At 44.5% G+C, this 25,170-nt stretch overlaps 3 protein-coding genes across 7 annotated transcripts in view; 2 read left to right on the forward strand and 1 right to left on the reverse strand.

Moving 5' to 3' along the window:
* The window catches only part of Cep95 (centrosomal protein 95), a 27,796-nt gene extending 25,476 nt beyond the window's left edge, over window positions 1-2,320 (reverse strand). For both annotated transcript variants that reach the window (XM_041635662.1, XM_041635661.1), the window contains exons 1-2: window positions 1,707-2,320; window positions 307-435 (exon numbers count right to left, since the gene is read on the reverse strand). In XM_041635662.1, coding sequence (XP_041491596.1) covers window positions 307-435; window positions 1,707-1,725 — 148 coding nt within the window. In that variant the 5' untranslated portion in view covers window positions 1,726-2,320. The remainder of the gene's footprint in view (window positions 1-306; window positions 436-1,706) is intronic.
* Window positions 1,939-10,643, forward strand: Ddx5 (DEAD-box helicase 5). Of its 3 annotated transcripts, none has more exons than XM_041635664.1 (14): window positions 1,939-2,067; window positions 2,582-2,768; window positions 3,939-4,104; window positions 4,472-4,568; window positions 4,652-4,785; window positions 4,893-4,958; window positions 5,486-5,627; window positions 5,711-5,871; window positions 5,952-6,124; window positions 6,563-6,673; window positions 6,921-6,982; window positions 7,067-7,126; window positions 8,396-8,620; window positions 8,800-10,643. In XM_041635664.1, exons 2-14 carry the CDS (start codon window positions 2,725-2,727, stop codon window positions 9,204-9,206), a joined length of 1,848 nt encoding a protein of 615 aa, XP_041491598.1. In that variant the 5' UTR covers window positions 1,939-2,067; window positions 2,582-2,724; the 3' UTR covers window positions 9,207-10,643. The 3 variants fall into 3 exon arrangements, with proteins under 3 accessions (XP_041491598.1, XP_041491597.1, XP_041491599.1); XM_041635663.1 differs by lacking the exon at window positions 1,939-2,067 and adding an exon at window positions 2,167-2,301; XM_041635665.1 differs by lacking the exon at window positions 1,939-2,067 and adding an exon at window positions 2,212-2,313.
* An 828-nt stretch (window positions 10,644-11,471) lies between these two features.
* On the forward strand, window positions 11,472-24,423 carry Polg2 (DNA polymerase gamma 2, accessory subunit). 2 transcript variants are annotated; one of them, XM_041635923.1, is made up of 8 exons: window positions 11,472-12,005; window positions 14,352-14,478; window positions 14,600-14,705; window positions 16,417-16,590; window positions 18,534-18,578; window positions 18,679-18,759; window positions 19,365-19,465; window positions 24,040-24,423. In XM_041635923.1, the coding sequence occupies exons 1-8, from the start codon at window positions 11,540-11,542 to the stop codon at window positions 24,203-24,205; spliced, it is 1,266 nt and encodes a 421-aa protein (XP_041491857.1). In that variant the 5' UTR covers window positions 11,472-11,539; the 3' UTR covers window positions 24,206-24,423. The 2 variants fall into 2 exon arrangements, with proteins under 2 accessions (XP_041491857.1, XP_041491856.1); XM_041635922.1 differs by having other exon boundaries at window positions 11,473-12,005; window positions 18,438-18,578.
* The last annotated feature ends 747 nt before the right edge of the window (window positions 24,424-25,170 follow it).

Consider the following 25,170-nt stretch of genomic DNA (forward strand, 5'->3'; position numbering starts at 1 on the left):
TTAATTCTTATCTATAATTAGTAGTCAAATAAGACCCAACAAATTCCCAAGACCCACTCAAATTTATAACCTTAAATTGAAGGTAGTTACAGAAATAATAACTCTAAAAGGCATGAAGTGCATGGGATTAAATGGGGATTAACTCAAATAAATGCCAGACTATTTAATCATGGCTGTTATTGTGGGTGAGGTCCATAATGTACTCATTAAAGCAACTAGTGTCATAGTTGAATAGGACACAAAATTCATTATGAAAGGAAATTTGTGACCCAAGACAAAATTATTCTCACTTTTCAGTACCCTTACCTGGTACCTTTTCTCCCAAAATGGACTGATAAAGTGCAATAAAGACATTAGCATCACAGTCTTCAAGTTCATGTATCCTCAGGTGTATGTGACATTTAAAAAGAAGATTATTGGCAAGTGTTACCCATTCTGTTGGGGAAGAAGGGGGGGATCAGTCTTCAATAGCAATAGAAAAAGTCATATGTACATTTAAACAAAAATCACTGCCACAGAACATATACATTGAAAACTGTAGAAGATAAGGACTTTGTCATGAAATTTCAAATACTCAACTGGGCAAAAGTTTTCAAAAGATGTACTTAATTCCTTGGGATGATTTCCAGTGCTAGCTCTTACACAGCCAAAACTACTGTGCCAGTCCAATTTTTACTCTTGTAACCTAAGATTCCACCTACCGGTATTTTTATAATACTGACATAGGTGTTTTTAATTACAATATACTTATAGGTAAGAACGAATGTCATAAAGCAGTTGTAAATGATAATCTAAAGTTGCTAGAATCTAACGGAGGTGGCTCCAAATTCCCAATAGTTTTATCCAATTAGCTTGTGTAAATTAAGATCTCTCTGGTGCCCAAACAGGTGATTGATTTGGACTGTTAGAAACTGGCATAATGACAACACCGACACTAATGCATTTGTTAGCTTTCTTTTTTATTACAGTTGATGTATACGAAGGTAAACATGAGAAAAACGAACACAACGCTAAGCTCTGAACTAGCACATTAATACTGCTCGAGTTCCCCGTTGGGTTATTGTTTGTTTTAAACATCCCTTGCTTTCCTCTATTCAGTTCAGGACCAAGCTTAAGGGTTTCAGCAATAATTCTAAACGCTTGAAATTCCTGTATTCTGAAAAGATTGGGTATTTGAGAAGACACCATAGAACTGGGCAAGTCTCCAATATGAGATGGACAGGTATTCTGGAGACAATAGTCTGGATGTGCCATCCATGTCTCCGTCCGATGCCCATTTCTCACAGCAGACCAAGCCATGACAACCATTTTGTGTGCTGTCCGGGAGAGGAGGTAAGCGTCCTAGACAACCAAATCAACTGGCTTTTCAAAGGCAGTACTAGACAAAGCCGGTTACTCTAGAGAACATCAAAAGATCTAAGGAGTGCTGTGCCTCAAAAAGATTAAAAAAAAAAAAATACACGTCCCACAAAAATCGGGTCAGAGCAGGATCCTCTGCTCTGTAAAGACAGGATGCGGGTGTTCCAGCCTCGCCACAGAACCCATCTGTCACATCCCAAGTGGCTGAGACGCCCAAATTCAGAGAGCCCCCCGCGACTGCGACTACTGTCCGGCAGTCACGAGCCTCTCCGGACACGGTTCGGGTCGGCCCGCGGCCAGCTGGATGCTGCAGCATACAAACACTAGGGCTCCAGGCCGAGACTCACCAGCCTCTGAGCTGGCCATACTGCCAAGAAAGGTCGCGGCCGGAGACGAGAGCGCGGGCGGGCGACGGTGTCCTGGAAGGGCCGAAACGGAGAGCGCCGAAGAGGGTAGGAGGGGGTCGGAACCAGAGAGCGGGGACGGAGGGCTGGGAGAGGGAGGGACGTTAAAACGGCTTCTCGCCGCTGATTGGTCATCAGAGAGGCACTTCCTCTCGCAGCTCGCGCTTCGGCGGCAGTTTGCGGGCTCTAGCTACCTTTCCCCGCGGGCAAGATCCCGCTTGAGGGTTCTCAGATCGGCGGGCCAGGCAGCCAGGTCACCCAGCAGCCCGGCCGATCTCCCCGGGGCGTCGGGGCCGCGCTTCCGGTGAGTCTGCGGTGAGGTATCCCTCCGCCGCCGCCAAGCGGAGAAGTAGTGCGGTCCGCCTAGCCCTGGGGTGCCACCACGTGACAGCAGCAGGCTCCACCTCGCCGTCCTCCCTGGTCATGGGCGTGGGGGAGTCTGTGGCGACGTAAACATCTTCAAGCGGAGCCTGCGAGCTGGCCGGCGCTGGCCATTTTTTTAGTGACCGGCTGGCCCCGGGGAAGCGGCTCGCTTGAGGTGCGGGGCGAGGTATCCTAGTGGGGTCACCGCCGTCGGGAAGGGGGTAATAAACGGGCGCCTGTGAGGAAGCGGCCGCGGGGGGGGGGGGGGGGGGGGGCGAGGACATGGCGGATTCCGGAACGCCAGCGGGCGTTGGAGCCTCCAGCTAGAGGGCGGGGCGATTAGGTCACAGAGCGGCTCCCGGCAGCCTTTGCGGCGAGGAGGCGGTCCAGGCTATAAAACCGGCCGCCGGGACGCAGCCGGCACCTCATTCATTTCCATCGGTCCCTGGATTTAGAGCTCCGGCTTCGTCACCGCCGTTCCCTCCGCTGGTGACGCCCCCGCAAAGGCTTCGCCGTCGCCGAGGCCTCCTCTCCGCGACTCGTCGCAACTGGATTCCCTCTCACTGGGTCTTTCCCGCACACCGCAACCATTGACGCCATGTCGAGTTATTCTAGTGACCGGGACCGCGGCCGGGATCGAGGGTGAGTGTGGCGAGGGACCTGTCAGGCCGGGCGGGTGGGGGATGGGAGGGCGGCGCGGCCGGAGCTCGGGTTTCCAACCGACCGCCCCCGGGGTTTTTTGTAAGGAGGCCTGGCGTTTTCTGATAGCCGATTTAAAAGCCGTTAGAGGCGACGCTTCCTGGTCCTCGGGCTCAAGGCCGCTTTTGTAGGCTGAGAGGACCGGGACCCGCGGCGCCCCGAGCGACCTCGCGGCTGTTGAGGCGAGTCCGGAGGAGCGGGGCAGGGAAGGGAGCGCCGCGCCTTTGAGGCGGCCCGAGGCGTTGTTCCGCGCAACCTTCCGGCCGGTGTTTTAGGGACTCCCGGTGTTACCGGGGAGTAGAGGGATCGCTTTCGAGGCCATCCGTGCCGAGGAGGGTGGCCAACGTCGGCGGATTCAGCCATGCGGCTGAGCCGCGGCCACAAAATGCCGGCCTCGGACATGGCGGCGGCGCCTTTGTTACCCCGCCCGGCGGAGGCGCTCAAAATGGCAGCGTCGAGAAAATGTGGCGCAGAGAGAAATGCGAGACAAAGAAGGAAGCGCCGCCCCAGCGGGAACGCCGCCCGGTCCGGGACTCCTCCCCCGGTTGTCGCCGGCTCCTCCTCTTTTTTTTTTTTTCCTGCTCGCGTTATATAATTTTGCTACCTTGATGTGCAGCGCTTCCGCGGTTCGCGGCGTTCCCCAAATCGCGGCTCGCCGACGTGGGCACCCCTTCCTACCCTGCCCGCGACACCCTCACTAATTTCACATCGCCAGCGCGGTCCCGTTATTTGAGATCCGTTCCTTTGGTCGAAAACAGTGGCAAAAATAATCTTGTTAAGCTCCTCCCTTCTTGCCCAGCTCCTAATTCCTAAACTCGGAGGGGGGGGAGAGAATATGGAGCCTCAAGCTGTTACCTGTCCTTGTAATCCGAACTTCCAAAGGTTTGGGCAGTTTCCAACCTGATAAATCCAGACTGTTTGCTTGGCCTCAATAGAGTGCGCTTGGGGACTACAGTAAAAAGAAATACTGTGCCAGTTGTGGCTGTCTAAAGAATGACATTTGGGAGGGATTCCAGAAATGCACTTTGGCTCGAAATCAAAAGGCATTAAATAAGACGTGGATGCAAACCTGTATATAGGACTCTTCACAACTCGACTTTTTTTCTCCCTTAGATTTGGTGCACCAAGATTTGGAGGGAGTAGAACAGGACCCCTCTCTGGAAAGAAATTTGGAAATCCTGGGGAGAAACTAGTTAAAAAGAAGTGGAATCTTGATGAGCTGCCCAAATTTGAGAAGAATTTTTATCAGGAACACCCTGATTTGGCAAGGCGTACTGCAGTGAGTAATGTGGATTTTACTCAGTTGATGGAAACTGGCAGATGTCTTGCAAATGTCTAGGTTTGGAGAGTTATTTGTGGTATGACTCCCAAACATGTCCTATTGAGTTATTCTGTGTAAAAAATGTGTGTTGGCCAGGTTTAATGGCATGGGCCTTCAATGCAATCACTGGGGAGACAGGCAAGTCAGTCAGCTTATTTGGGTTACACAGTGAGCCTTGTTTTTTTTTAAATATGTATAATAAAGTAATTTTATTGCTAAATGGATTTTATGTGTCCAGATTTTAAGTACATAAAAAATCGGTAGCTGTGGGGAGCTTGTCAGTGCAGTTGGCTAAGGTTTGACACTGAGATCGTTTGCTTTTCAGCAAGAGGTAGATACATACAGGAGAAGCAAGGAAATTACAGTTCGGGGTCACAATTGTCCAAAGCCTGTTCTGAACTTTTATGAAGCAAACTTCCCTGGTAAGAATTAATTTTCATCTTCGTCTTTCATATATTTTCTCTTTTTACCTAAAAGTTTTTTACTAAAATATTATTGGTTACAGCAAATGTCATGGATGTGATTGCGAGGCAGAATTTCACTGAACCCACTGCTATTCAAGCTCAGGGCTGGCCAGTTGCTCTAAGTGGATTGGATATGGTTGGAGTAGCTCAGACTGGATCTGGGAAAACATTATCTGTAAGTTTAAGACAACTTGGTACATTCTGGGAGAGAGAGGATCTGGTAAATCTTTTTAAAAGCATTCTAATGCAATTTCTCCTGTTTCTATTCTTGCTCTCCAATAGTATTTGCTGCCTGCCATTGTCCACATAAATCACCAGCCATTCCTGGAGAGAGGTGATGGGCCTATTGTAAGTATGGCTTATAATTATTTTTGGTTCTTAGACTAGAGATTTGTAGACTACATAATCCCCCATTTTGCAAGAACTAGTTTGACTTGTTATTTCTGGAAAATGGAATTTGATTTTGCCTAAGGACAGTAAGCTCGAGGCTTGCCATCAACTCTGATGCCAGAGTTCAATATCTATAACCTACAAGTAGGAAAAAAACAACTCCCAGAAGTTGCCTTCCACTTCACATGTGCTCCCACACACAAAAAGTAAATGTAAAAGTTTCCTGGAACCAGTGTTTCTTTATTCTGAGCATAGTAATCCCTGTTTATAATCTCAGTACTGTAATCCCAGATAGAAACTGAGGATCAAGGGATTGGAAGTGCACTTCAATAACAGAAGGCCCATGTAAATTTAAAAATAAAAAATCTTATGTCCACCTAAATTCAGTTCCCGACACAACATCCCACCCTACCTCAAGACATGACACCCTAGTATACTGGTTTATCCTAAAACTTTTTGTTTGTTTTTTAAATTTTCTTCCTTAGTGCTTGGTGCTGGCACCAACTCGAGAACTGGCCCAGCAAGTGCAGCAAGTTGCTGCTGAATACTGTAGAGCTTGTCGCTTGAAGTCTACTTGCATCTATGGTGGTGCTCCCAAGGGACCACAGATTCGCGATTTGGAAAGAGGTATATGCCCATAAAGGGGCTCTTTGTCACTGGTAGGGTGAAAGTTTTGCATATTATAGTTAAACTTGCTCCTTTAATTAAAGGTGTGGAAATCTGTATTGCAACACCTGGAAGACTGATTGACTTTTTAGAGTGTGGGAAAACCAATCTGAGAAGAACAACTTACCTTGTCCTTGATGAAGCTGATCGAATGCTTGATATGGGATTTGAACCCCAAATACGGAAAATTGTGGATCAAATCAGAGTATGTATCTTTACGTTCTTTTAAAAATCAGTTCTAAGTTTACTGTGTTGTGGTCTAATTTATTTCCCCCAATTTTTTAGCCTGATAGGCAAACCCTAATGTGGAGTGCAACTTGGCCAAAAGAAGTAAGACAGCTTGCTGAAGACTTCCTGAAAGACTATATTCATATCAACATTGGTGCACTAGAGCTAAGTGCAAACCATAACATTCTTCAGATTGTGGATGTATGTCACGATGTAGAAAAGGATGAGAAGTAAGTTTAAGTCTTAGCAATTTGAAGAAATCTTGTTTATACAACAGACTGGTTTTGAAAGTTTTATGAATGAAATTTAGTGTGGTATATGTTCTTTTTAAAATGTTTATGGGAATATACATATTGGATAAACTACTTCCCTGCCTGGCAGGCATGAGCAAAAAAGCTTGAGTTTGAACTTAGCCACTACATAAGCACACAAAGTGGTATGCCAGTCTTTTTGAAATTCTTTATTCTTTGGGTGTTGATGTTTGCTAACAGCACTTCCTATAAGGAAAGGAAAGCCACATGTCATTACCTTTCCCTAAAGGACAAAGAACAGAATTGACTTAGTGGGTGTGGTGTTTTGACTTCCATGATACACATTCAACTGTTTCACCTATCATTTTTTTAGTCAATTGTTCCTTTTAAAAAACTGACATTTTTTTTTATCTTTAGACTTATTCGTCTAATGGAAGAGATCATGAGTGAGAAGGAGAATAAAACCATTGTTTTTGTTGAAACCAAAAGAAGATGTGATGAGCTTACCAGAAAAATGAGGAGAGATGGGTATGTGGTTTCCTGCATCAAGGCAGACTTCAGGAAAGGGCAGAAGTACTTTGTTCAGAAGCAGGGAGTTTTGTGGGGATCATATGCCACAGCATAGGTATTATATGAATTAATTTCAGTGACACTATATAATGGTAACAGCTCAGTGATGTAGTGCTCCGTGAGAGAGCACTTTGATGAAGAGCTGTAGGGTTAAATATTGGCTTCAGTTTTTAAATGATTGCACTAATATAACTTGCTAATACAGGTGGCCTGCCATGGGCATCCACGGTGACAAGAGTCAACAGGAACGTGACTGGGTTCTAAATGGTATGTATTTCAAATAAGATGAGATTTGTAATTTGATAACATTTGCTTGGATTAATAGTCATTTTTATGTGTTTGTCTTTGTAGAATTCAAACATGGAAAAGCTCCTATTCTGATTGCTACCGATGTGGCCTCCAGAGGGCTAGGTTAGTACAAACTCGAATTCGTGGCTTGGTTTCCCAGAAGATCTCCATGTAGTTTTTTTTAAAGAAAGTTTATTGCTTTCTTTAACCTGCATTTTTTTCTAAGTTTTTTTCACATAAAGGTGCAGTCTTTGTGGCAAGGCCTAGGCATGACAATCGGAGGACTCGAGGGGGATGGAGGACTAGTGATCGGCTGGCTGCTTCCAGTCGATTAGAGAGGTGAAAAGCTGAAAGTGTGCCAGTAATCTTCAAAGGGCAGAACATACCACCTCTGCCCCATAAACTGTTCTCTCCGGGGGAAAAAAATGGAAGTTACCTCACAGTTCACTGCCGTGGTATTTCATCTGTCCCATGCTTTGCATGATTGCCATGGTACAGCATTGTTTCAAACTGTTCACTGTGATCTGTGGGTCTTTGAGTTTCAGTGAGTTTGCTGAAATGTCGAAGAAATATTTCCAAACTTCAATGTTCAATGAAATTTTTGTTCACGTTTGAAATGGAGAGAGCAGCTTTAAAAGGTACTAAGCCTTTTACAAATTGGTGAGTACTGGCACATGAGACCTAGAGCAGGATCAACTTCTCACACATAGTCAGTGGGAAAAGAAAGTGCCTTGAAAGTTCCTCCCTCACCTACACAGTAGTCGTCATGTCGAGACCTGCCAGAGAGAGAGACACATTCTCAAGTGAATCCTGGCTTCTTGGAAGCGCTTGCCTAGACGAGACACAGTGCATTAAAACAACTTTTGGGGGACAGGTATGTTTTTCTTGCAGCTGCAGTTGTAAGGTCTTGGCAAGACAAGCAGTGTGGCCAGAATTTTGAACTTCTGATGAGTGTTAATGCAAAGGACCTTGTACATTTTTTGTTTAAAGGTCCTCAAAAATGAGCACATGAAGAGGTTGCTGTGAAACTTTTAAGTGGCCCTACTGCGCAGAAGCATTCAGATGTCACTTGATGATCTGTAAGGGGACATTACCAATTTGGGAATGTGCTAAGGAGAACACACATTCCCTCGATAGGCTGTCAGTGGGCGGGTGATAACCTAATACAGCTGACATGTGCTTTTTTGTTTTTTTGTTTTTTTTCTCCTGCCCCACCCTCTTTTTCCTACCTCAATGGTATTCCTACAGGAAATGGATAACCATTTTAACTGTATTTTTTGCAGCCCGTACCTTCTTGGGAATACAATTGTCTAACTTTTTATTTTTGGTCTGGCTGTTGTGGTGTGCAAAACTCCGTACATTGCTATTTTGCCACACTGCAACACCTTACAGATGTGGAAGATGTGAAATTTGTCATCAATTATGACTACCCTAACTCCTCAGAGGATTATATTCATCGAATTGGAAGAACTGCTCGCAGTACCAAAACAGGCACAGCATACACTTTCTTTACACCTAATAACATAAAGCAAGTGAGCGACCTTATCTCTGTGCTTCGGGAAGCTAATCAAGCAATTAATCCCAAGTTGCTTCAATTGGTCGAAGACAGAGGTTCAGGTAAGATGTTACAGTTAGTTGGGTTAACCTCATTGTCTACAAAATCTGTATTAGATGGGATTGGAGGGGTAAGTAGTTTATTTTGAAACCCAAGAACTCAAAAAGCTACCTAACTTCTGTGTTGGCACATTAACATCATAGATAAAATTGTGACCCATTTTCACTTACTTTCTTGACAGGTCGTTCCAGGGGTAGAGGAGGCATGAAGGATGATCGTCGAGACAGATACTCTGCGGGCAAAAGGGGTGGATTTAATACCTTTAGAGACAGGGAAAATTATGACAGAGGTTACTCTAGTCTGCTTAAGAGAGATTTTGGGGCTAAAACTCAGAATGGTGTTTACAGTGCCGCAAATTACACCAATGGGAGCTTTGGAAGTAATTTTGTATCTGCTGGTATACAGACCAGTTTTAGGACTGGTAATCCTACAGGGACTTACCAGAACGGTTATGATAGCACTCAGCAATATGGAAGTAATGTTGCAAATATGCACAATGGTATGAACCAACAGGCATACGCATATCCTGCTACCGCAGCTGCTGCGCCTATGATTGGCTATCCGATGCCAACAGGGTATTCTCAATAAGACTTTAGAAGTATATGTAAATGTCTGTTTTTCATAATTGCTCTTTATATTGTGTGTTATCAAACAAGATAGTTATTTAAGAAACATGGGAAATGCAGAAATGACTGCAGTGCAGCAGTGATTATGGTGCACTTTTTTCGCTATTTAAGTTGGATATTTCTCTACATTCCTGAAACAATTTTTAGGTTTTTTTTGTACTAGAAAATGCAGGCAGTGTTTTCACAAAAGTAACTGTACAGTGATTTCAGATACAATAAATGAAGGCAATGCATGGCCTTCCAATAAAAGATATTTGAAGACTGAATTAAGTGGAAATTGTACTTTATTTTACATATATAATGTCATGTAAAACTTGGCTTAGTATGTTTTGGGGGGATTTTCTTTTGCTTTGGTGTTTATTTTTACACAAAAACTAAAGTTGACTACTTGCCATTATTTGATTTAGGACTTAGGAGGAGGGGGAATCAGAGGCCCTTAAGATCTGTTTATATGGGAAGAGAATACTTTGTCAGCTTTCAGTATCAGGGATAACATGTTGACTGTTCTTTTGCAAAACAGTTTAAGCAATGACATGACATACTTTATTCTGGCTCTTGGCTGTATTGTCACCTGCCAAAATGCACAAAGCTCAAAGACTGTTAGCCCAAGAGCTGTGCACTGTATCCTTAATGCAGCTTATTTTGTGGTTCCGGTCCTTACCTACTTGCCAGGGTTCTTAAAGCCACATTGGCGGTCAGGAAATGATTCCACATTATTTCAGGGCATTATAGAGATCTTAAGATTTTGTAGGCTAGTCAGTACTCCAACACAAGAAAGAAAACTTAAGAATTAACCAATAGGCAGCAGAACTAAAAGCACAGTAAGAAAAGTTGTGAGGTTAGATTCAACATGTACTTACTGCTAGAAAGATAAAGGGGATAGCCATAGATTTAAGTGGGTTTACCAACAGCTTTATTTCACAATGGCTGTAAGGTCTAATTGTCTTCCCAGAAAATGGAGTGGTTTTACCCAGGACAAAAGTCTTAAAGGAATTTCATTTTTGTTTTTTTTTTTAAACAGGCTTTGATGTTAATTCCTTATTTATAAAATGTAAAACAAATTAGAATGTGCTGGGGGTGGGAGCTGGGGTTAATGGTGAATGTTTTCCAGGGCTGATATGTTGAAAATTGATTCATCCTCGAGTACCCTGAGTGGTTTTCAATGGCATGGTTAGTCACATTCATGATTTTTAAGTATAGGGGTAGATTGGAGCATTTATTACATACTTTAATGTTCAATGTCTTAATGTGGGCCTTTTATTTTGTAAATATTATGGAAATGATTGTGGGGCTTGGAAAAAATTTACCTTTGAAGTTTTAAAAGACAGTCCACTTTTTAGCATGTGTGTTGTGTCCAGCCTGTGGTTGTCTTAACTAATAAATGTGGTTTTTCTCCCCATTCTCTTCTTTTATTTATTTGCGTAGAGCCATCTTACCTGGGATTTTGCAGCCCCCCACTTCCCCAACCTGGCTGTCTTGGAACTTGACACAGACTATGCTGGCCTTCAAATCAGATTGCCCCTCGTAACACTAAACCCTGTTAACTTGTTTGCGCTTAAAACCGGTCACACAAACTGTTAAGCTTACAGATAAGCTGCTCTCTGTCTCCTGGTCAGGTATTACACGTTTTCTGCTAGGTCTGCTGATCTCCCAGGCATCCATAGTCACTTTAAAGAAAACACGGACAGGCTTTTAATCCCAACACTTGGGGAGGGAGAGGCAGGTGGATTTCTGTGAATTTAAAGCCAAATCAAGTTCCAGGACAGCTGGGGTTGTTACAGAGCAATCCGGGGGAGGGAGAAGTTACGGAGGTTAAAGGTCTGGGAAGTATTTTAAGACCTACTGTTCCTCCAGCCACACCCACGAGGAAGCTGAAGTAGGCCACCGGTAACAGCACTGCCAGCATTAGGGACGGTCGGGTTTAAAGGACTAAAGAACAGCCAGGCTATGTGCACACGGAAGTGGGTGCATTTCCCTTGGGGATTGAACGCTAGGCTTTAACGCCAGCGCTGAGACATTTTGGTAGTCTTGGAAACTCGGGAAAATATGAGTTGATGGAACTCTGCAGTAGTTACAGAGTGGTGGTAAAAGCTGAAGAAGTGGAGCTGCCAAACGCGGAAAGTCCCCAAATTAGTAAACAGGCGGAGGCCGGGATACGCCCAAGGAGGCTGCGACCAGAGCTGTGACGCACTTCCGGGGGGCGCGGCTTGCGGCTCGTTCGTTTCCGCCGCGCTTGCGTCCTAGGGTCTACTGATCCTCTGTGGTTGAGGCGCTGGCGTTCCGGCTCGGGAAGACATGCGCTCGGGCGGCGCGGTGCGGGTTTGCCGCCGCGTCTGCAGGCGCTGGCTCTCCGGGTGCACGGGTCCCGCAGACGGGCCGGAGCGTGCGGAGGACCGCGAGGCGCTGGTAGACCTCTGCCGGAGAAGGCACTTCCTCAGCGGGACGCCGCAGCAGATCAGCCCGGCTGCCCTCCTGAGCGAGTGCCACCCGGGCTTTGGACCTTTGGGTGTCGAGTTGCGAAAGAATCTAGCCTCCCAATGGTGGTCCTCCATGGTGGTGTTCAGGGAGCAGGTCTTCGCGGTGGACGCCCTCCACCACGAACCAGGCCCTTCGCAGCCCGGGGACAGTGCCTTCAGGTTAGTTTCTCCAGAATGTATACGCGAAATCTTGCAAGACAAAGAGCTGAGTAAGGAACAGCTAGTGACATTTCTTGAGAACTTATTAAAAACTTCCGGGAAACTACGGGAGACTCTTCTTCACGGTATGGCCCTTCGCGTTTCGTGCTTCTGAAAAGGTTTGGGGTGGAATTGCAGTCTTGCATGAATCTGAAGACGACAACTGGCCCTGGGTTTCCAGGGGAAGAAATAACCAATTTTTCTTTAAAAAAAAAAAAATCAGTAACTTATTCATTGTGACCCACCTTCAGGCAAATGTCCGTAGCATCATGCCCGAGGAAATGGGTAAAACATTCCGTTTGAAGAGGAATCCCCTTAGAGCTCAATCACGCAGAATTAGGGCCTTAATTCAGTGTCATATTTGAAATTTCATTGATACCAAGACATTTTCAAAGAACATCTACTCTTCCGTTTTATGTACATGAAATTGTAGACTTATGTCAGGGTTTTTTTTTTCCTTTTAGTTGACTTTTTAGCTTTGCAGCTAGGAGATGAAACTATAGATTTGTATTTTTTAGGTATGGGTGTTCTGTCTGCATGCAGGCCAGACAAGGCTTCAGATCCCATTATAGGTGGTTGTGAGCCACTATGTAGTTGCTGGGAGAAACTAGAAGAGCAGTGAGTGTGCTTAACCGCTGAACCATCTCTCCAGTCCCTGCATCTTTCTCTTTAAAAGTCAAATACAACATGATGCAGAAATTCTAAAAAATAAAAGTGAGCGATGCGATTGTGGCACACGCCTTTAATCCCAGCACTTCGGAGGCTGAGGCAGGTAGATCTCTGTGAGTTCAAGACATGCCTGGTCTATGGAATGAGTTCCAGGACAGCCAAGGCTACGCAGAGGAACTCCCATCTCGAAAAGCAACACAGAAAAGTGACTAATTTGTATTTTATTTCATATTCTTGACATTGATTGCATTAAATAAACTTCTTTCATGCCTTCAAACATTGGTCTTATTTACTCCCTCCAGTCTCTTAAGTCTCTACCTTCAGGTTACACAGACTCTTGAGATTTTTCAGTTTAGTAATGATAACCTAAGTGAGACATTGTTTCAATAAAACAGAAAAAAAAAAGCAAAATTGACAGGAGTTCTTATTTATTACGTTTTTAAACTCCTGTGTATGTGTATATGGTATGCCACAGCACAGACATGGAAGTCAGGACAGCTTTTAGAAGCCCCAGAGACAGAACTCGAGCCTTCAGGTTGGCAACAACTACTTCCACCCACTGAGCCATCTCTCCAGCCTTGAGGAATCACAACACAGCTCGTGAACCTTGTCTAATGAGCCAGTAAAAGTAAAACCTGAGGTTTGGGGTGAAAATTAAAAAATATACCAGCCGTAGGGTAGATGACATTCTTTCTTAGTTAAGTCTATACTTTAATAATAGAGAATGTTTTTAGTTTGCAGTGAACGAGAAAAAACATGGCAAAATGTTAATTGACGACTCTAGGTAAAAGAGTCTATCAGTCAGTGTCTTTTGGTTGTTTGGCAGTGAGATTTTCTTGTTTTGTTTCTTTTCTTTTTTCTTTTTTTTTAATTTGAGACAGGGTCTCCTGCAGCAGAAGCTGTCCTCAAACCCCCTGGCAGCATAAGATGACTTTGAACTCCTGATCCTCCTGTCTCTACCTTTCTACCTCCCAAGTGCTGGGATTACAGGTATATAGCACGCACCTGGCTTTTTGCTTCCAAGATGACAAACTATTTCATTCTTCTGTCTCTCCTCCTGAGACAGGATTTCATTATGTACCCTGTCGCGGGTAACATGGCACGGTGCGCAGGGCCGTGAAGACTCTGAGACCGGGGTCCCCAGCCTCTCTGTAGACTGAAGCACTTTCCCTTCGCCCGTGGCATTTTTATTTTCCTCTGTGTTTACACTTTAGCTAGTAGATTTCCATATGCCCAAAACAACCTGAATGAAGCTTACCAAAATACACTTCCAAGTGCAAATGCCTGACTCGTGAGCTACCACGGTTTTCTGGATTTCCCCTAACCAAGTTTGCATAGGCTTTGAATCCATGGGAAACTCTCAGACAAGATTCACACAGGGCAACAAAAGGCATCTGTAACACAAAGGACGGATTAGAGCTGGTGCTAACTCCAGGTGTGACCCAGCGGGGGGCGGGGAGGGGGCGTCTATCCCTCTGGCACCAGACCAGCAGGACATTCTGTCACTGTACCCCGAGTTGGCCTTGAAATCACTATGTAGTCCAGTGTGAGCCTCAAAAGTGTGAGCGTGCCAGGAAAACACACACGCATCGACACACCTAGCACACTGTCCTAGTCTTTCGGTGTGTTGTAGATTGGAGCCTCTCTCACTAAAGAGTTCAAGAGTCACTCCCGTAAGTTAAGCGGTAATTGCGGCTCAGAGTTCATTGGCAGTTCACACATGCGGGATAGAGTTATACAATGATTGGTTTGTTTTCTGACAGGTGCCTTGGCTCACTATTTTGATGGCCTGGATCTGGTAAACAGAAAGCTACCTTATGGTCTTGCTCAGATTGGAGTGTGTTTCCATCCGGTGTCCGACACTAAGCAGATACCTGGCAGTGTTAAAAGGTACAAACTGTGAAAGATAACCTGCTTTGGTACCTAAATATTCAAGAATCGGTCATTCCCACTTTGGGATACATTATATAATCTTTATAAAAGCTAACTTCCTGATTTTTTTTTCACAAAGAATTGGTGAAAAGACTGAAGCTTCCTTGGTGTGGTTTACTCCTGCAAGGACCTCTGGCCAGTGGTTTGATTTCTGGTTGCGCCATAGGCTTCTGTGGTGGAGAAAGGTACTGCAATAACAATTTCAGTAATTAATAATGAAGTCTTTTATTTATTTGCCTTTCTGTTCTTGGTTTTAAAGTTTTAAAGCAGGGCCTCACATCACCCAGGCTGGTTTCAAACTCCGTCTGTAGCCTGGAATGACCTTGAATTTACCTTTCTGGGATTATAAAGAGAGCTAACACCCTCGCATGCTGATTTGCTTACCTAATCTCTGAGTACTAGGCTTACAGGCCTGCACCACCACACCTGGTTTATAAATAGAACTTGAGGTAGCTGTGGGGTTTTTGTACGTGTGTTTGCTTTTGTTTTAGTAGCCAGGCGGTGGTGTGGCACACCTTTAATCCCAGCACTCAGGAGGCAGAGACAGATCTCTGTGAGTTCCAGGCCAGCCTGGTCTACAGAGTGAGTTCCAGGACGGCTTCCAAAGGTACAGAGAAACCCTGTCTTGAAAAACCAAAAATAAAGTTACTGTGTAGCTGGAGGGATGGCTCAGTTGTCTTCTAGAGGACCAGAGTTTGGTTCTCAACACTCCAGTTAGGCAGTTTACAACTACACCTGAGGTTCTGACTCCCTCTTCTGGCCTATGAAGGCATCTATAAACGTGGCACACAAAAGGTCCACATAAATAAAGTAAATCTTTTTAAAAAAAATTGCTGCATTGCGGGGGGGCAGGCCCATCACAAATGTGTGGCATCAGAGGGCAACTTTGGGAGGAGTTCATTCTCTCTTTCCACCATGTGGATTCTGGGAATCCAACTCAATCCAATTCAGGCTTAGCACCAAACACCTTATCCGCTGAACCATCCCTGTATCATGAATTCTAATTGGTCTTAATAAAAACTCGGAGTCAGCTATGGGCTGAAAGCTGAAGGACCCAAGAAGCCGAGAGGCAGCCACTAGATTCTCACCTCTGCCAGTGCTCAGACCAAAGGGGCGAGCCTGTCCTCAGACTGCCTGCTGCCACAGACTGTACTGAGCTCCTGGCTCCACCTCCCTAGTGCTGGGATTAAAGGCATGGGATCCCAAGTGCTCAAATTACCTTTGTGTGAGCTATTTCTCTTAGAGACAGATTCAGTCTTGCACAGCCCAGGGTGGCCTTAAACTCACAGAGATCCACCTACTTCTATCTCCCAGTCCTGGGATTAAAGTTGTGTGCCACCACTCCTTGGCCTCTATCTGCACTCTGATCTTCAGGCAAGCTTTGTTAAAACACAGAATATCACCACACATCTCAGTGACTCTGATTTTTGCCTTTTTTGAGACAAGGCAACCCTCAGACCCGAGCTGGCCTGGAATTCACTTTTAGCTCAGTCTGACCTACAGCTAGTGGCCACCTTAGTTTAGCTGGGATTACAGGTGTGAGCCTCCAGCTCACCTGTTTGGTTTTTTTCAGTTTGATGAGGTCCTGAAGTTGACGGGAGGCTCTCTGTCATGGTGCTTATTGTTCCAGTGGATAGCAGGGTGCCCTTGGCACAGATACGCTGAGCTCAGGGGCCACGGCTAAGCCTTTACGTTTGGGGCTTTATGTTCAACCTGTTGCCTGGTAGAAGTCCCAGGCAACCTTAATTCTCAGAGATAAGTATGAAACTGAAGGAAACTGATCCCGCCACTCAGAAGCAGGAGGATCTTTGGCCAGTCGTGTCTATAGAGACCCCTTCTCAGAAAACACAAGTAAATTGACATCTCAGTAAATCAGTGAGACGCTTTGTTTTGTAGTTCGCTATGAGTCCGTCTGACTTCAGCAGCACCGACTGTGAGGACGAAGCCGGACGGAAGGGCAGCAAACTTTACTACAGCTTTCCCTGGGGAAAGGAGCCAGTAGAGACTCTGTGGAACCTAGGAGATCAAGAACTGCTACACATGTATCCCGGGAGTACATCTCGGTTACAGGTGTGTGTCCTCTGGACCAGATTCTCTATTGTCTGAACCCCTGAAGGATAATTGTATGGTGTCCTATGACCAACCCCCAATAACTTTGTGTACCTTTTTTTGTTTTGTTTTGGGGTTTTTTTGTTCATTTTTTTGAGACAGATTTTTTTTTTGGGGGGGGGGGTTTAGAGGCAGGGTTTCTCTGTGGTTTTGGAGCCTGTCCTGGAACTAGCTCTTGTAGATCAGGCTGGTCTCGAACTCACAGAGATCTGCCTGCCTCTGCCTCCCAAGTGCTGGGAATAATGGCGTGTGCCACCACCGCCTGGCTCCCACTCAACTGTTGTGTACATTTTTTTGACCGTGTCCTACTACATAACCATAACTGTAGCTGTCAAAGTCAGGAAACTAACAGTAACCCACCACTATTAGCCATTCCACAAAGCCCGTGAGATTTAATTGAATATCCCAGTAATGTGCTTTACAGGCCCAGGATCCAACCCAGAGCACGGGTTCCATGGGTTGTCCTGTCTCTGTTCTCCAGATGAACAGTTCCTTCTGTCTTTCCTGTTCTTGTGTTCCTGGGGGGGGAGGGGGGCGGGCTTCTCTAGGTATTAAGTATGTTATCTTTTATCACCTAGTCAATATAATGTCTGGATGTCTGGTAGGTCTCTCCAACATACATTCATTTTTATTCTATTTTATTTTACTTTCTTTTGTGTGTGTGGGGGGGGGGGTGGTTCAAGACAGGGTTTCTTTGTAGCTTTGGAGCCTTTCCTGGAACTAGCTCTTGTAGACCAGGCTGGTCTCGAACTCACAGAGATCCGCCTGCCTCTGCCTCCCGAGTGCTAGGATTAAAGGTGTGTACCACCATCCTCCGGCTTTTATTTTACTTTCTGTGTGGGTGTTTTGCCCGTGTGTATCCAGTGCCACAGACCAGAGGAGGCCATCAGATCCCTGAGACCTGGAGTTACAGTTGTAGCCCATCATGTAGGTACTGGGAATCAAACCCTGATCCTCTACCAGAACAAGTTCTCTTAACCCCTGAGCCAACTCTCCAGCCCTGTCCAGTGTACGTTCATTTATATCTTGGGATGAACCCAAGACTTGGTGAATGTAAGTCCAGGAACTGGGTGTATAATTCCTGCCTTTAATCCCAGAATATATGAGGTTGAGGGCAGCCAAAGCTACATAGTGAGTTCCTGGCTCAAAAAACAAACCAGGGTTTTAGAGATGGTTGAGCTGGTAAAGCACTTGCTGCTGAGCTTGACAACTGAGTTCAGTTCCCAGGACCCACGTGTGAAAGTAACCACAGGTGGTCTTCTTACCTCAGATGCATGTTTTGGCACCTGAGCCCCCACCACCCCATTATCAAACACAAGAATGGTAAAGGGACTGTTAAATAGCAGGCCTCTCCCAGGGAGCACTGAAAAAGTTCTGAGGCCTCAGCCCCCTGAGGTGAGTCAGCTCATCCTCTCAAGGAGCGGAGCTGCTAGGTCTGAGGTTGACAGGAGATGAACTTGAAGCAGAAGACGGCGTCATCATCCTCAATCCAGTGCTCAGCGTGGTCCTGCATGGGCTAGGGCCTTTATAAGATGAATTTGTGATTTTTCTTTCCTGATTGTGTAAGTCTAAAATATATAACTTTAAGGGAAGTTCTGCTAGCTGGACATAGTGGTACAACACACCTTTAATCCTGGCACTCGGGAGGCGGAGGCAAGCAGATCTCTGAGGTTTAGGCTCTATCCTGGTCTACATGTAGTGAGTTCCAGGATAGCCAGAGCTATACAGTGAGGTCCTGTTTTGAAACACACACACTCAAGAAAAAAGTTCTGCTAAATGGTCCTTTTTTTTTATTCTCTTCTATGAAGGGTCGAGATGGGCGGAAAAACGTAGTTCCTTGTGTTCTGTCTGTAAATGGGGACCTAGACCTAGGCACGCTGGCTTACATCTACGATTCCTTCCAGCTCACAGAGAACTCCTTTGCAAGGAAGAAGAGCCTTCAGAGAAAGGTGCTTTTGCTATTTCATGGATTATGTGGGGATCTTTGTTGTTGGTTCCCCCCCTTCTATACATTAACTGTGCTTTTCCTTATTCCCTTAATTGCCTCAGGTGCTTAAACTTCACCCTTGTTTAGCCCCTATTAAGGTGGCTTTGGATGCGGGGAAAGGCCCGACGGCAGAACTAAGACAGGTGGGTTAAATGAATTTAATTGCCACGACTTTTTGTGTGTTCGCCTGTGGTATGGAGGTCAGGACTACGTAGGACGTGGTTCTGTCCTTCCACTGTGTGGGTCCAGGCCCTGGGAATAGAACTCAGGTGCCCAGGCAGTAACTGCCTTTCCCCACTGAGCCATCCTGCTGCCAGTTGCTTGCAAGTTGTCAGGAGGCAGTATGTGATTGGCTTCATGAATGCAGTGCTGGGGTTTCTCAGACTGTCCCTTCCTTCTCATCCTGATGTGGAAGTAAGAGCTGTACCCTGTCACAAGCCTTTACAGTTGTCATGGCTTTTCTGCAACCATGGGTTTTTGTTTGTTTGTTTCTTCTTTTGTGTTTTGAATGATGATGGTGATAATTCTTGATTGGTATGAAACTGTTTCTTGGAAGATTTGCAGTCAGTATTCAGTTGGCATTGCTTCATTTCTTCATTTTTAGGAAGTATGCAGTTCAGTCAGGCATTCAGGCATAAACTCTAACATTGGAAAGCTGAACAGTTTACATGGTTTTAGAGACTGAAGAAAGTGGTTTATAGTTTCACAGACTTTCCTTTCATATTTGAAATCTATGTTTTTCCTCCAGGTTTGTCAAGGGCTACTTAATGAATTACTAGAAAATGGGATTTCTGTGTGGCCTGGTTATTTGGAGACTGTGCAATCTTCATTAGAGCAACTCTATGCAAAGTAAGGATGATCTTCCTTGTCATTATTTAATTTATATTTCATTATGCTAATAGAATCAATTATCTTCTAGATACAACCTTTAAAATGAGGTTGCAGCCAGATCCCTAAGCTCAGGGATCTTTTTGGAAAAAAAAAAAAGAGGGATAATTGGATGATGGGATAATAGATTTGTAATTGTGAATTACTGTTTTTAGACAAATATATTGGTATCGATTCTTGTATATCGATACAAAGTTAAATTATATTGACTATTGTATGTATGCATGCTTCTACCTCTGTTTAAAACTTTTTATGGCCGGGCGGTGGTGGTGCATGCCATTAATCCCAGCACTCGGGAGGCAGAGGCAGGCGGATCTCTGTGAGTTTGAGACCAGCCTGGTCTACAAGAGCTAGTTCCAGGACAGGCTCCAAAACCACAGAGAAACCCTGTCTCGAAAAACAAAAACAAAAACAAAACAAAAAAAAAAACATTTTTATGCATTGATATATATTGTATGTATTTACCATATTGCAGTGTACATTTCTACTTCTGATTAAGATACTTGTATATTGTTTATGTATTGATATATATTTAACATATTGCATTGTATATTTGTACATTGTTTTTGTTTTTTTTTTTGGTTTTTTTTCGAGATAGGGTTTCTCTGTAGCTTTGGTGCCTGTCCCAGAACTAGATCTTGTAGACCAGGCTGGCCTCAAACTCCCAGAGACCCGCCTGCCTCTGCCTCCCGAGTGCTGGGATTAAAGGCCTGCGCCACCACCACCACCCCCCGGCTGTACATTGTTTTTATCTGGAGGTCATATTGTCCTCATTTATTGCACAGTTATTATCTTAGTCTTTAAGTTAGATAGGTATTGAGAATTATATAGATCAATAGTCTCCTATGTTTTTCATTTATAATTAGACTAAACAGGTTCTTTAGATACATAGAGATTATATTCAGTATAGATAGATAATCTTCAACCTCTTCAAAGAGCTGTAGAAAATGGCCTTTAATCTAACTCAGTTTCGTGATAGTGAGACACAATTGCTCCTGGCAACTCCGATCTATTACCGAAAGAATGTTCAGCACCAAAGACACTCCACCTGGAGCCTTTCTTCTTTAATCCCAGCACTTGGGAGGCAGAGGCAGATGAATCTCTTTGAGTTTAAGGCCAGCCTGGTCTACAGAGTGAGTTCCAGGACGGCCAGGACTGTTAACACAGAGAAACCTTGTCTTAAAAAAGCAAACAAACAAACAAAAAAGAGATTCCTGACCTTTCCTTTCACAGACCTTTGTGCCTTGATCTAGTAATTGCCATAGCAAGGAGCAGTATTTGGCAAGTATTTGAAGATAGACCTCAGGTTATCAGTTTTCAGGGAGGAAATTGGGTGTATAAAATCGGTACTGAAAGAACATAACTGGACCGCCTTTCCTGGCTGGCTTTGGGTTATGTCTGAGACTTAGGTGGAGGACAGAGACCCAGTCTCTTCGGTGATTGGCGTCTTTGCTTACCCAGAGCAGCTTCTAGTTCATCATCTCTCACTGAGAAGCCAACATCTGACTTTGAATGCTAGTATTTCTGCAGCCAGTGGAAATTTCCATGTGACCTGTGACTGGCTACGGTCAAAACACACATGCTCAGTATGAGGCATCTTTATTGCTCCCCCAATTGGGTGTGTGCCTGACTCCTCAGTTGCGGTCTCTATCAGCTCTCGCGGCCTCCCCTGTTCCCCCAAGATCTCTTAGTACAGAGCCTTACACTAACTCACAGAAATCCTCTCGCCTCAGCATCTTGAGTGCTAGATTATAGGTGTGAGCCACTGTGCCTGACTCCTATATAAGTCTCAACTTCACACTGCTCTGACTTACTAGCCATTACCCAGATTAAGGTCACTAATATTTTTGTTGAGTTATTAAAACAATCTTACAATTGTAATCTCTCTAGTATTATTAATTTGCTATTTTATTAATTTCTGCTTTTTTGTAAAATAATTTATTCTTTTATGCTTACTTTTATTTGTTTCTAGCTTTTTGTGTTGAATTTATATATAAATATAATTTATATTATATATAAATATATGTATAAGATTAGGAGATTTTGTGTTTTGTTCTTTTACTTTGTAGGCATGGTAGCTCATACCTGCAATCTCAGTGATCTGTAGGCTGAGGCAGGAGGATCACAAGGTTGAGGCCAACTTGGGCTCCATAATGAGATCCTGTTTCCAAAAAGCAGTACATAAATAAAGTATACTTTTCAGGTACTGTCTGCAGGAAAACGGTTCTCAGCGCGTAGCAGCACCCGCCCAGGTGTGGTGGCAGAAGGTCATGTGTGTAGCTCCGGGGCCAAGCACAAGACCTGGGTTTTTTAGACTCCAGCAGGGACAAAGTGGAAATGAAATAAGTGGTGTTTATTCAGACAGAAAATGAAGGAGAGGAACTTGACCTCCCTAGTTTCCATATGCTCTGAAATCTTGTTCATGTGGGGGTATCACTTAAAAAATTTCCCTATATTTATTTATCGTGTGGGTGTGGGGTGTATACTAGTATGGGTGTGCCCATATATGGAGTTCTGAAGCTTCTTCCCCCGCCCCAGACAGGGTTTCTCTGTGTAACAGTCCTAGCTGTCCTGGAACTAGCTCCTGTAGACCAGGTTGGCTTCAAACTCACAGAAATTCACCTGCCTTTGCCTCCCGAGTGCTGGGATTAAAGGTGTGCACCACCACTGCCCCCCCCCCTTTTTTTTAACGTTTGGGTGTTTTGCCTATATGCATGTCTGTGTACCGTGTGTGTGCAATGCTCACAGAGGACAGAAGAGAGCATCAGATCCTCTGAAACTGGAGTTACAGGGTTTTTTTGTTGTTGTTTTTGGTTTTGTTTTTTTTTTTTTTTTTGAGACTACATCTACAGAAGGGTCAGGTCCCTGCAAGTTCTACAGCCTGCATCAGAACAGTCCTTGATCCTCAGAGAAACAAGAATGAAACTCAGTTCAGCCCAGCTTAGTTAGCCATTGCCAGATCATCCCTCTAGACTCTGACACCAGGTGGTTTAATGAAGCCATGTTTAAGCACTGCTCAATTTGGGGGGAAAAAGTTTCCTGATGACAGTTAACTTGGTCCCCAGTGTACAACAAAGCTGAAAACATGGTAACGTTGAAACTCTTTACAAAGTACTTCTGACTTCTCCCATAAAGGGTTCTGTTGGCTTATAAACAGTGCTCAGATAAGGGTGTAGGGAGAATGGCTGAGGTGAACATGGCGCCTGTAGGAGTCCGGATTGGCCTTGCCCTAAGATAACATAGAAGTTACGTAGGCTGTTGTCGGCACAAGTGACATCTCTCCTAAGGATGGTTTGATGGACAGAGAAGCAGTCTGTAATAAGTCTGTAATGAACAATATTCTGGGGGATTCAGGTGAAGCTTGGCCCTGCAGACAGCAAGGTTGTAAGCTATAGCCTCTCCCAGCATTCCGGGAAGAAGGCAGGTAAACATCCTTTGAAGAGATAAACATGACCTCCTACCCCCTACACACACCTCGTCCATGTCCAGGCTGACTTTGAACTCAATATACCTGAAGATTGCCTTGATCTTTGGTCATCCCGCCTCCTCTTCCTGAGTGCTAGGATCACAGACATACACACTGTGCCTAGTTTTGAAAAAAATGAATGTTTGGCCGGGCGGTGGTGGTGCACACCTTTAATCCCAGCACTTGGGAGGCAGAGGCAGGTGGATCTCTGTGAGTTCGAGGCCAGCCTGGTCTACAGAGTGATTTCCAGGATAGGCTCCAAAGCTACAGAGAAACCTTGTCTTGGCGGGGGGGGGGGGGGGGGGAGGGGGGATATTGGGGCTGGAGAGACACTCGGTGATTAAGAACACTGATTGATCTTCCAGAGGACACAGATTTGATTACAGGCACCCACATGGCAGCTCACAGCTTTCCATAAACTTCAGTTTCAGGGGACCCAGTGCCCTCTTCTGCCCTCCGCAGGCATCAGGAACTTATGTAATACACAAATATACATACAAGCAAAACACTCATACAATAATAAATATACAAAATAAAAATACATGCATACAAATACATACAAAATAAAGATAAATAAGTTTAAAAAAGGTAAAAAAAAAAAGAATGTTTATTCTGATTTGGAAATCAGGAAGGCCAGTGTGGATTTATTGAATGATTGATGAATTAAAAACAATAGGTTAGCATGTTAAGTCATAAATGAAGTGTGGGTTTGTTGTAATACCAAATAATCTGTTTATACCAAATCTTTGTTTTTATATAGTTTATTTAAGAGACGTTAGCCTGCATATATTTTTGTCATTAAAGCCAAATTCAGAAGGCTGAGCTCACTGTGGAGTTCATTCATAGCGCTCCCCAGGTGCCAGAGTTCATTTCTTAGGTTTAGTTTTTCTGACTGTGAGCCAATACGGTAAATTCAAAACTTCACTTTGAGTGGGCTTCAGAAAAGGGGGTGTACTTTGGTCCCGCTGTCAAGGCCTGACTGGAGTAAAAGTGGCTTGGACTCTGGGGTTTCAGATGGTGAGGAGCTGATGTCCGCATGGTGCTCATGTGTTTTGTTGACCGCTCTCAGGTACGATGAAATGAGCATCCTCTTCATGGTTCTGGTCACCGAGACTACTTTGGAACGTGGGTTAGTCCAGCTGAGAAGTCGAGACACCACGATGAAGGAAATGATGCACATATCCAAACTGAAGGACTTTCTCATCAAGTACCTAGCGTCGGCCACCAAAGTGTAGGGCTGCATAGTTCTGTAATAAATACTCTTTTTGTTAGCTTATATTAATATGGTTTTGACCGTTTTGCATTTATAAAGTGGACATTTTTGTCTCTTTTCTTTGATTTGGTTTTTATTATCCTTTTGATACGGCCTATTACGAAAACATATATCCTGATCTGCCAAATAAGCAAGATCAGGTTGGGCCGCATGGTGAGACTTTGTCTCAATAATTAAAAAGAAAAGAAAAAATCCTGAGGCTGGACATGCTCATTCCTGTAATCCCAACACTTGGGGGTCTGGACAGGCTTGTTGAGCGTCCTAGGCTCAGAGTGAGACTTCATCTCCAAAACAAACAAACGAATGAGAAGGTTGTTGAGGTGGCTCAGGAGGGAGAGGCACTTGCCATCACGTCGGAAGAATTTGATACCCTGTGTATATGGTGGAAGGCGAGAACCAAATCCTCCCAATGTGAACCATGGCAAGTGAACCCTGTTTTGGGGGTTTGGGGTTTTTTGGGGTTTTTTTTGTTGTTGTTTTGTTTTTTATTTGACACAGTTTCTTTGTAGCTTTGGAGCCTGTCCTAGAACTCACTCCGTAGACCAGGTTGTCCTCAAACACAGAGTTCCGTCTGCCTCTGCCTCCCAAGTACTGGTATTAAAGGCGTGCGCCACCACCGCCCGGCCCAAAATCAATTTATTAAGAAACAAAATAAAAGGAAATCAAGAGGTTGGAAAGTCCAAAGCTAGTGTAACAGTGGGGACTTGGGTGTGTCCTGTCTTCCTTTTCTATTTTACTTGCAGGGTTCATTCTGGCTTGGGGGAAAAGGATCTCAAGTCTGCATCTTGACGTGTAGTCCATGAAGACCTTAAACTCCTGATCCTCCTGTAACCTCACCTCCGTAGTACTGGGGATTACAGGTATACACTACCACACCCAGTTTAGGTAGTACTGGGGATTGAACCCAAGGCTTTGTACATGCTAAAC

Source organism: Microtus oregoni, unplaced genomic scaffold, assembly GCF_018167655.1.
Source record: "Microtus oregoni isolate MIOR12 unplaced genomic scaffold, Mior012 000048F_ref0000485, whole genome shotgun sequence".
NCBI classification, from domain to species: Eukaryota; Metazoa; Chordata; class Mammalia; order Rodentia; family Cricetidae; genus Microtus; species Microtus oregoni.

Coding starts and splice junctions, on each gene's coding strand:
- Polg2 (XM_041635922.1), top strand. CDS start 11,540: ATGCGCTCGGGCGGCGCGGTGCGGGTTTGCCGCCGCGTCTGCAGGCGC. Junction 14,479..14,599: donor ATACCTGGCAGTGTTAAAAG/GTACAAACTGTG, acceptor TTTTTCACAAAG/AATTGGTGAAAAGACTGAAG. Junction 18,579..18,678: donor AGAAGAGCCTTCAGAGAAAG/GTGCTTTTGCTA, acceptor TAATTGCCTCAG/GTGCTTAAACTTCACCCTTG.
- Ddx5 (XM_041635664.1), top strand. CDS start 2,725: ATGTCGAGTTATTCTAGTGACCGGGACCGCGGCCGGGATCGAGG. Junction 2,769..3,938: donor GACCGCGGCCGGGATCGAGG/GTGAGTGTGGCG, acceptor TTTCTCCCTTAG/ATTTGGTGCACCAAGATTTG. Junction 6,125..6,562: donor GATGTAGAAAAGGATGAGAA/GTAAGTTTAAGT, acceptor TTTTATCTTTAG/ACTTATTCGTCTAATGGAAG.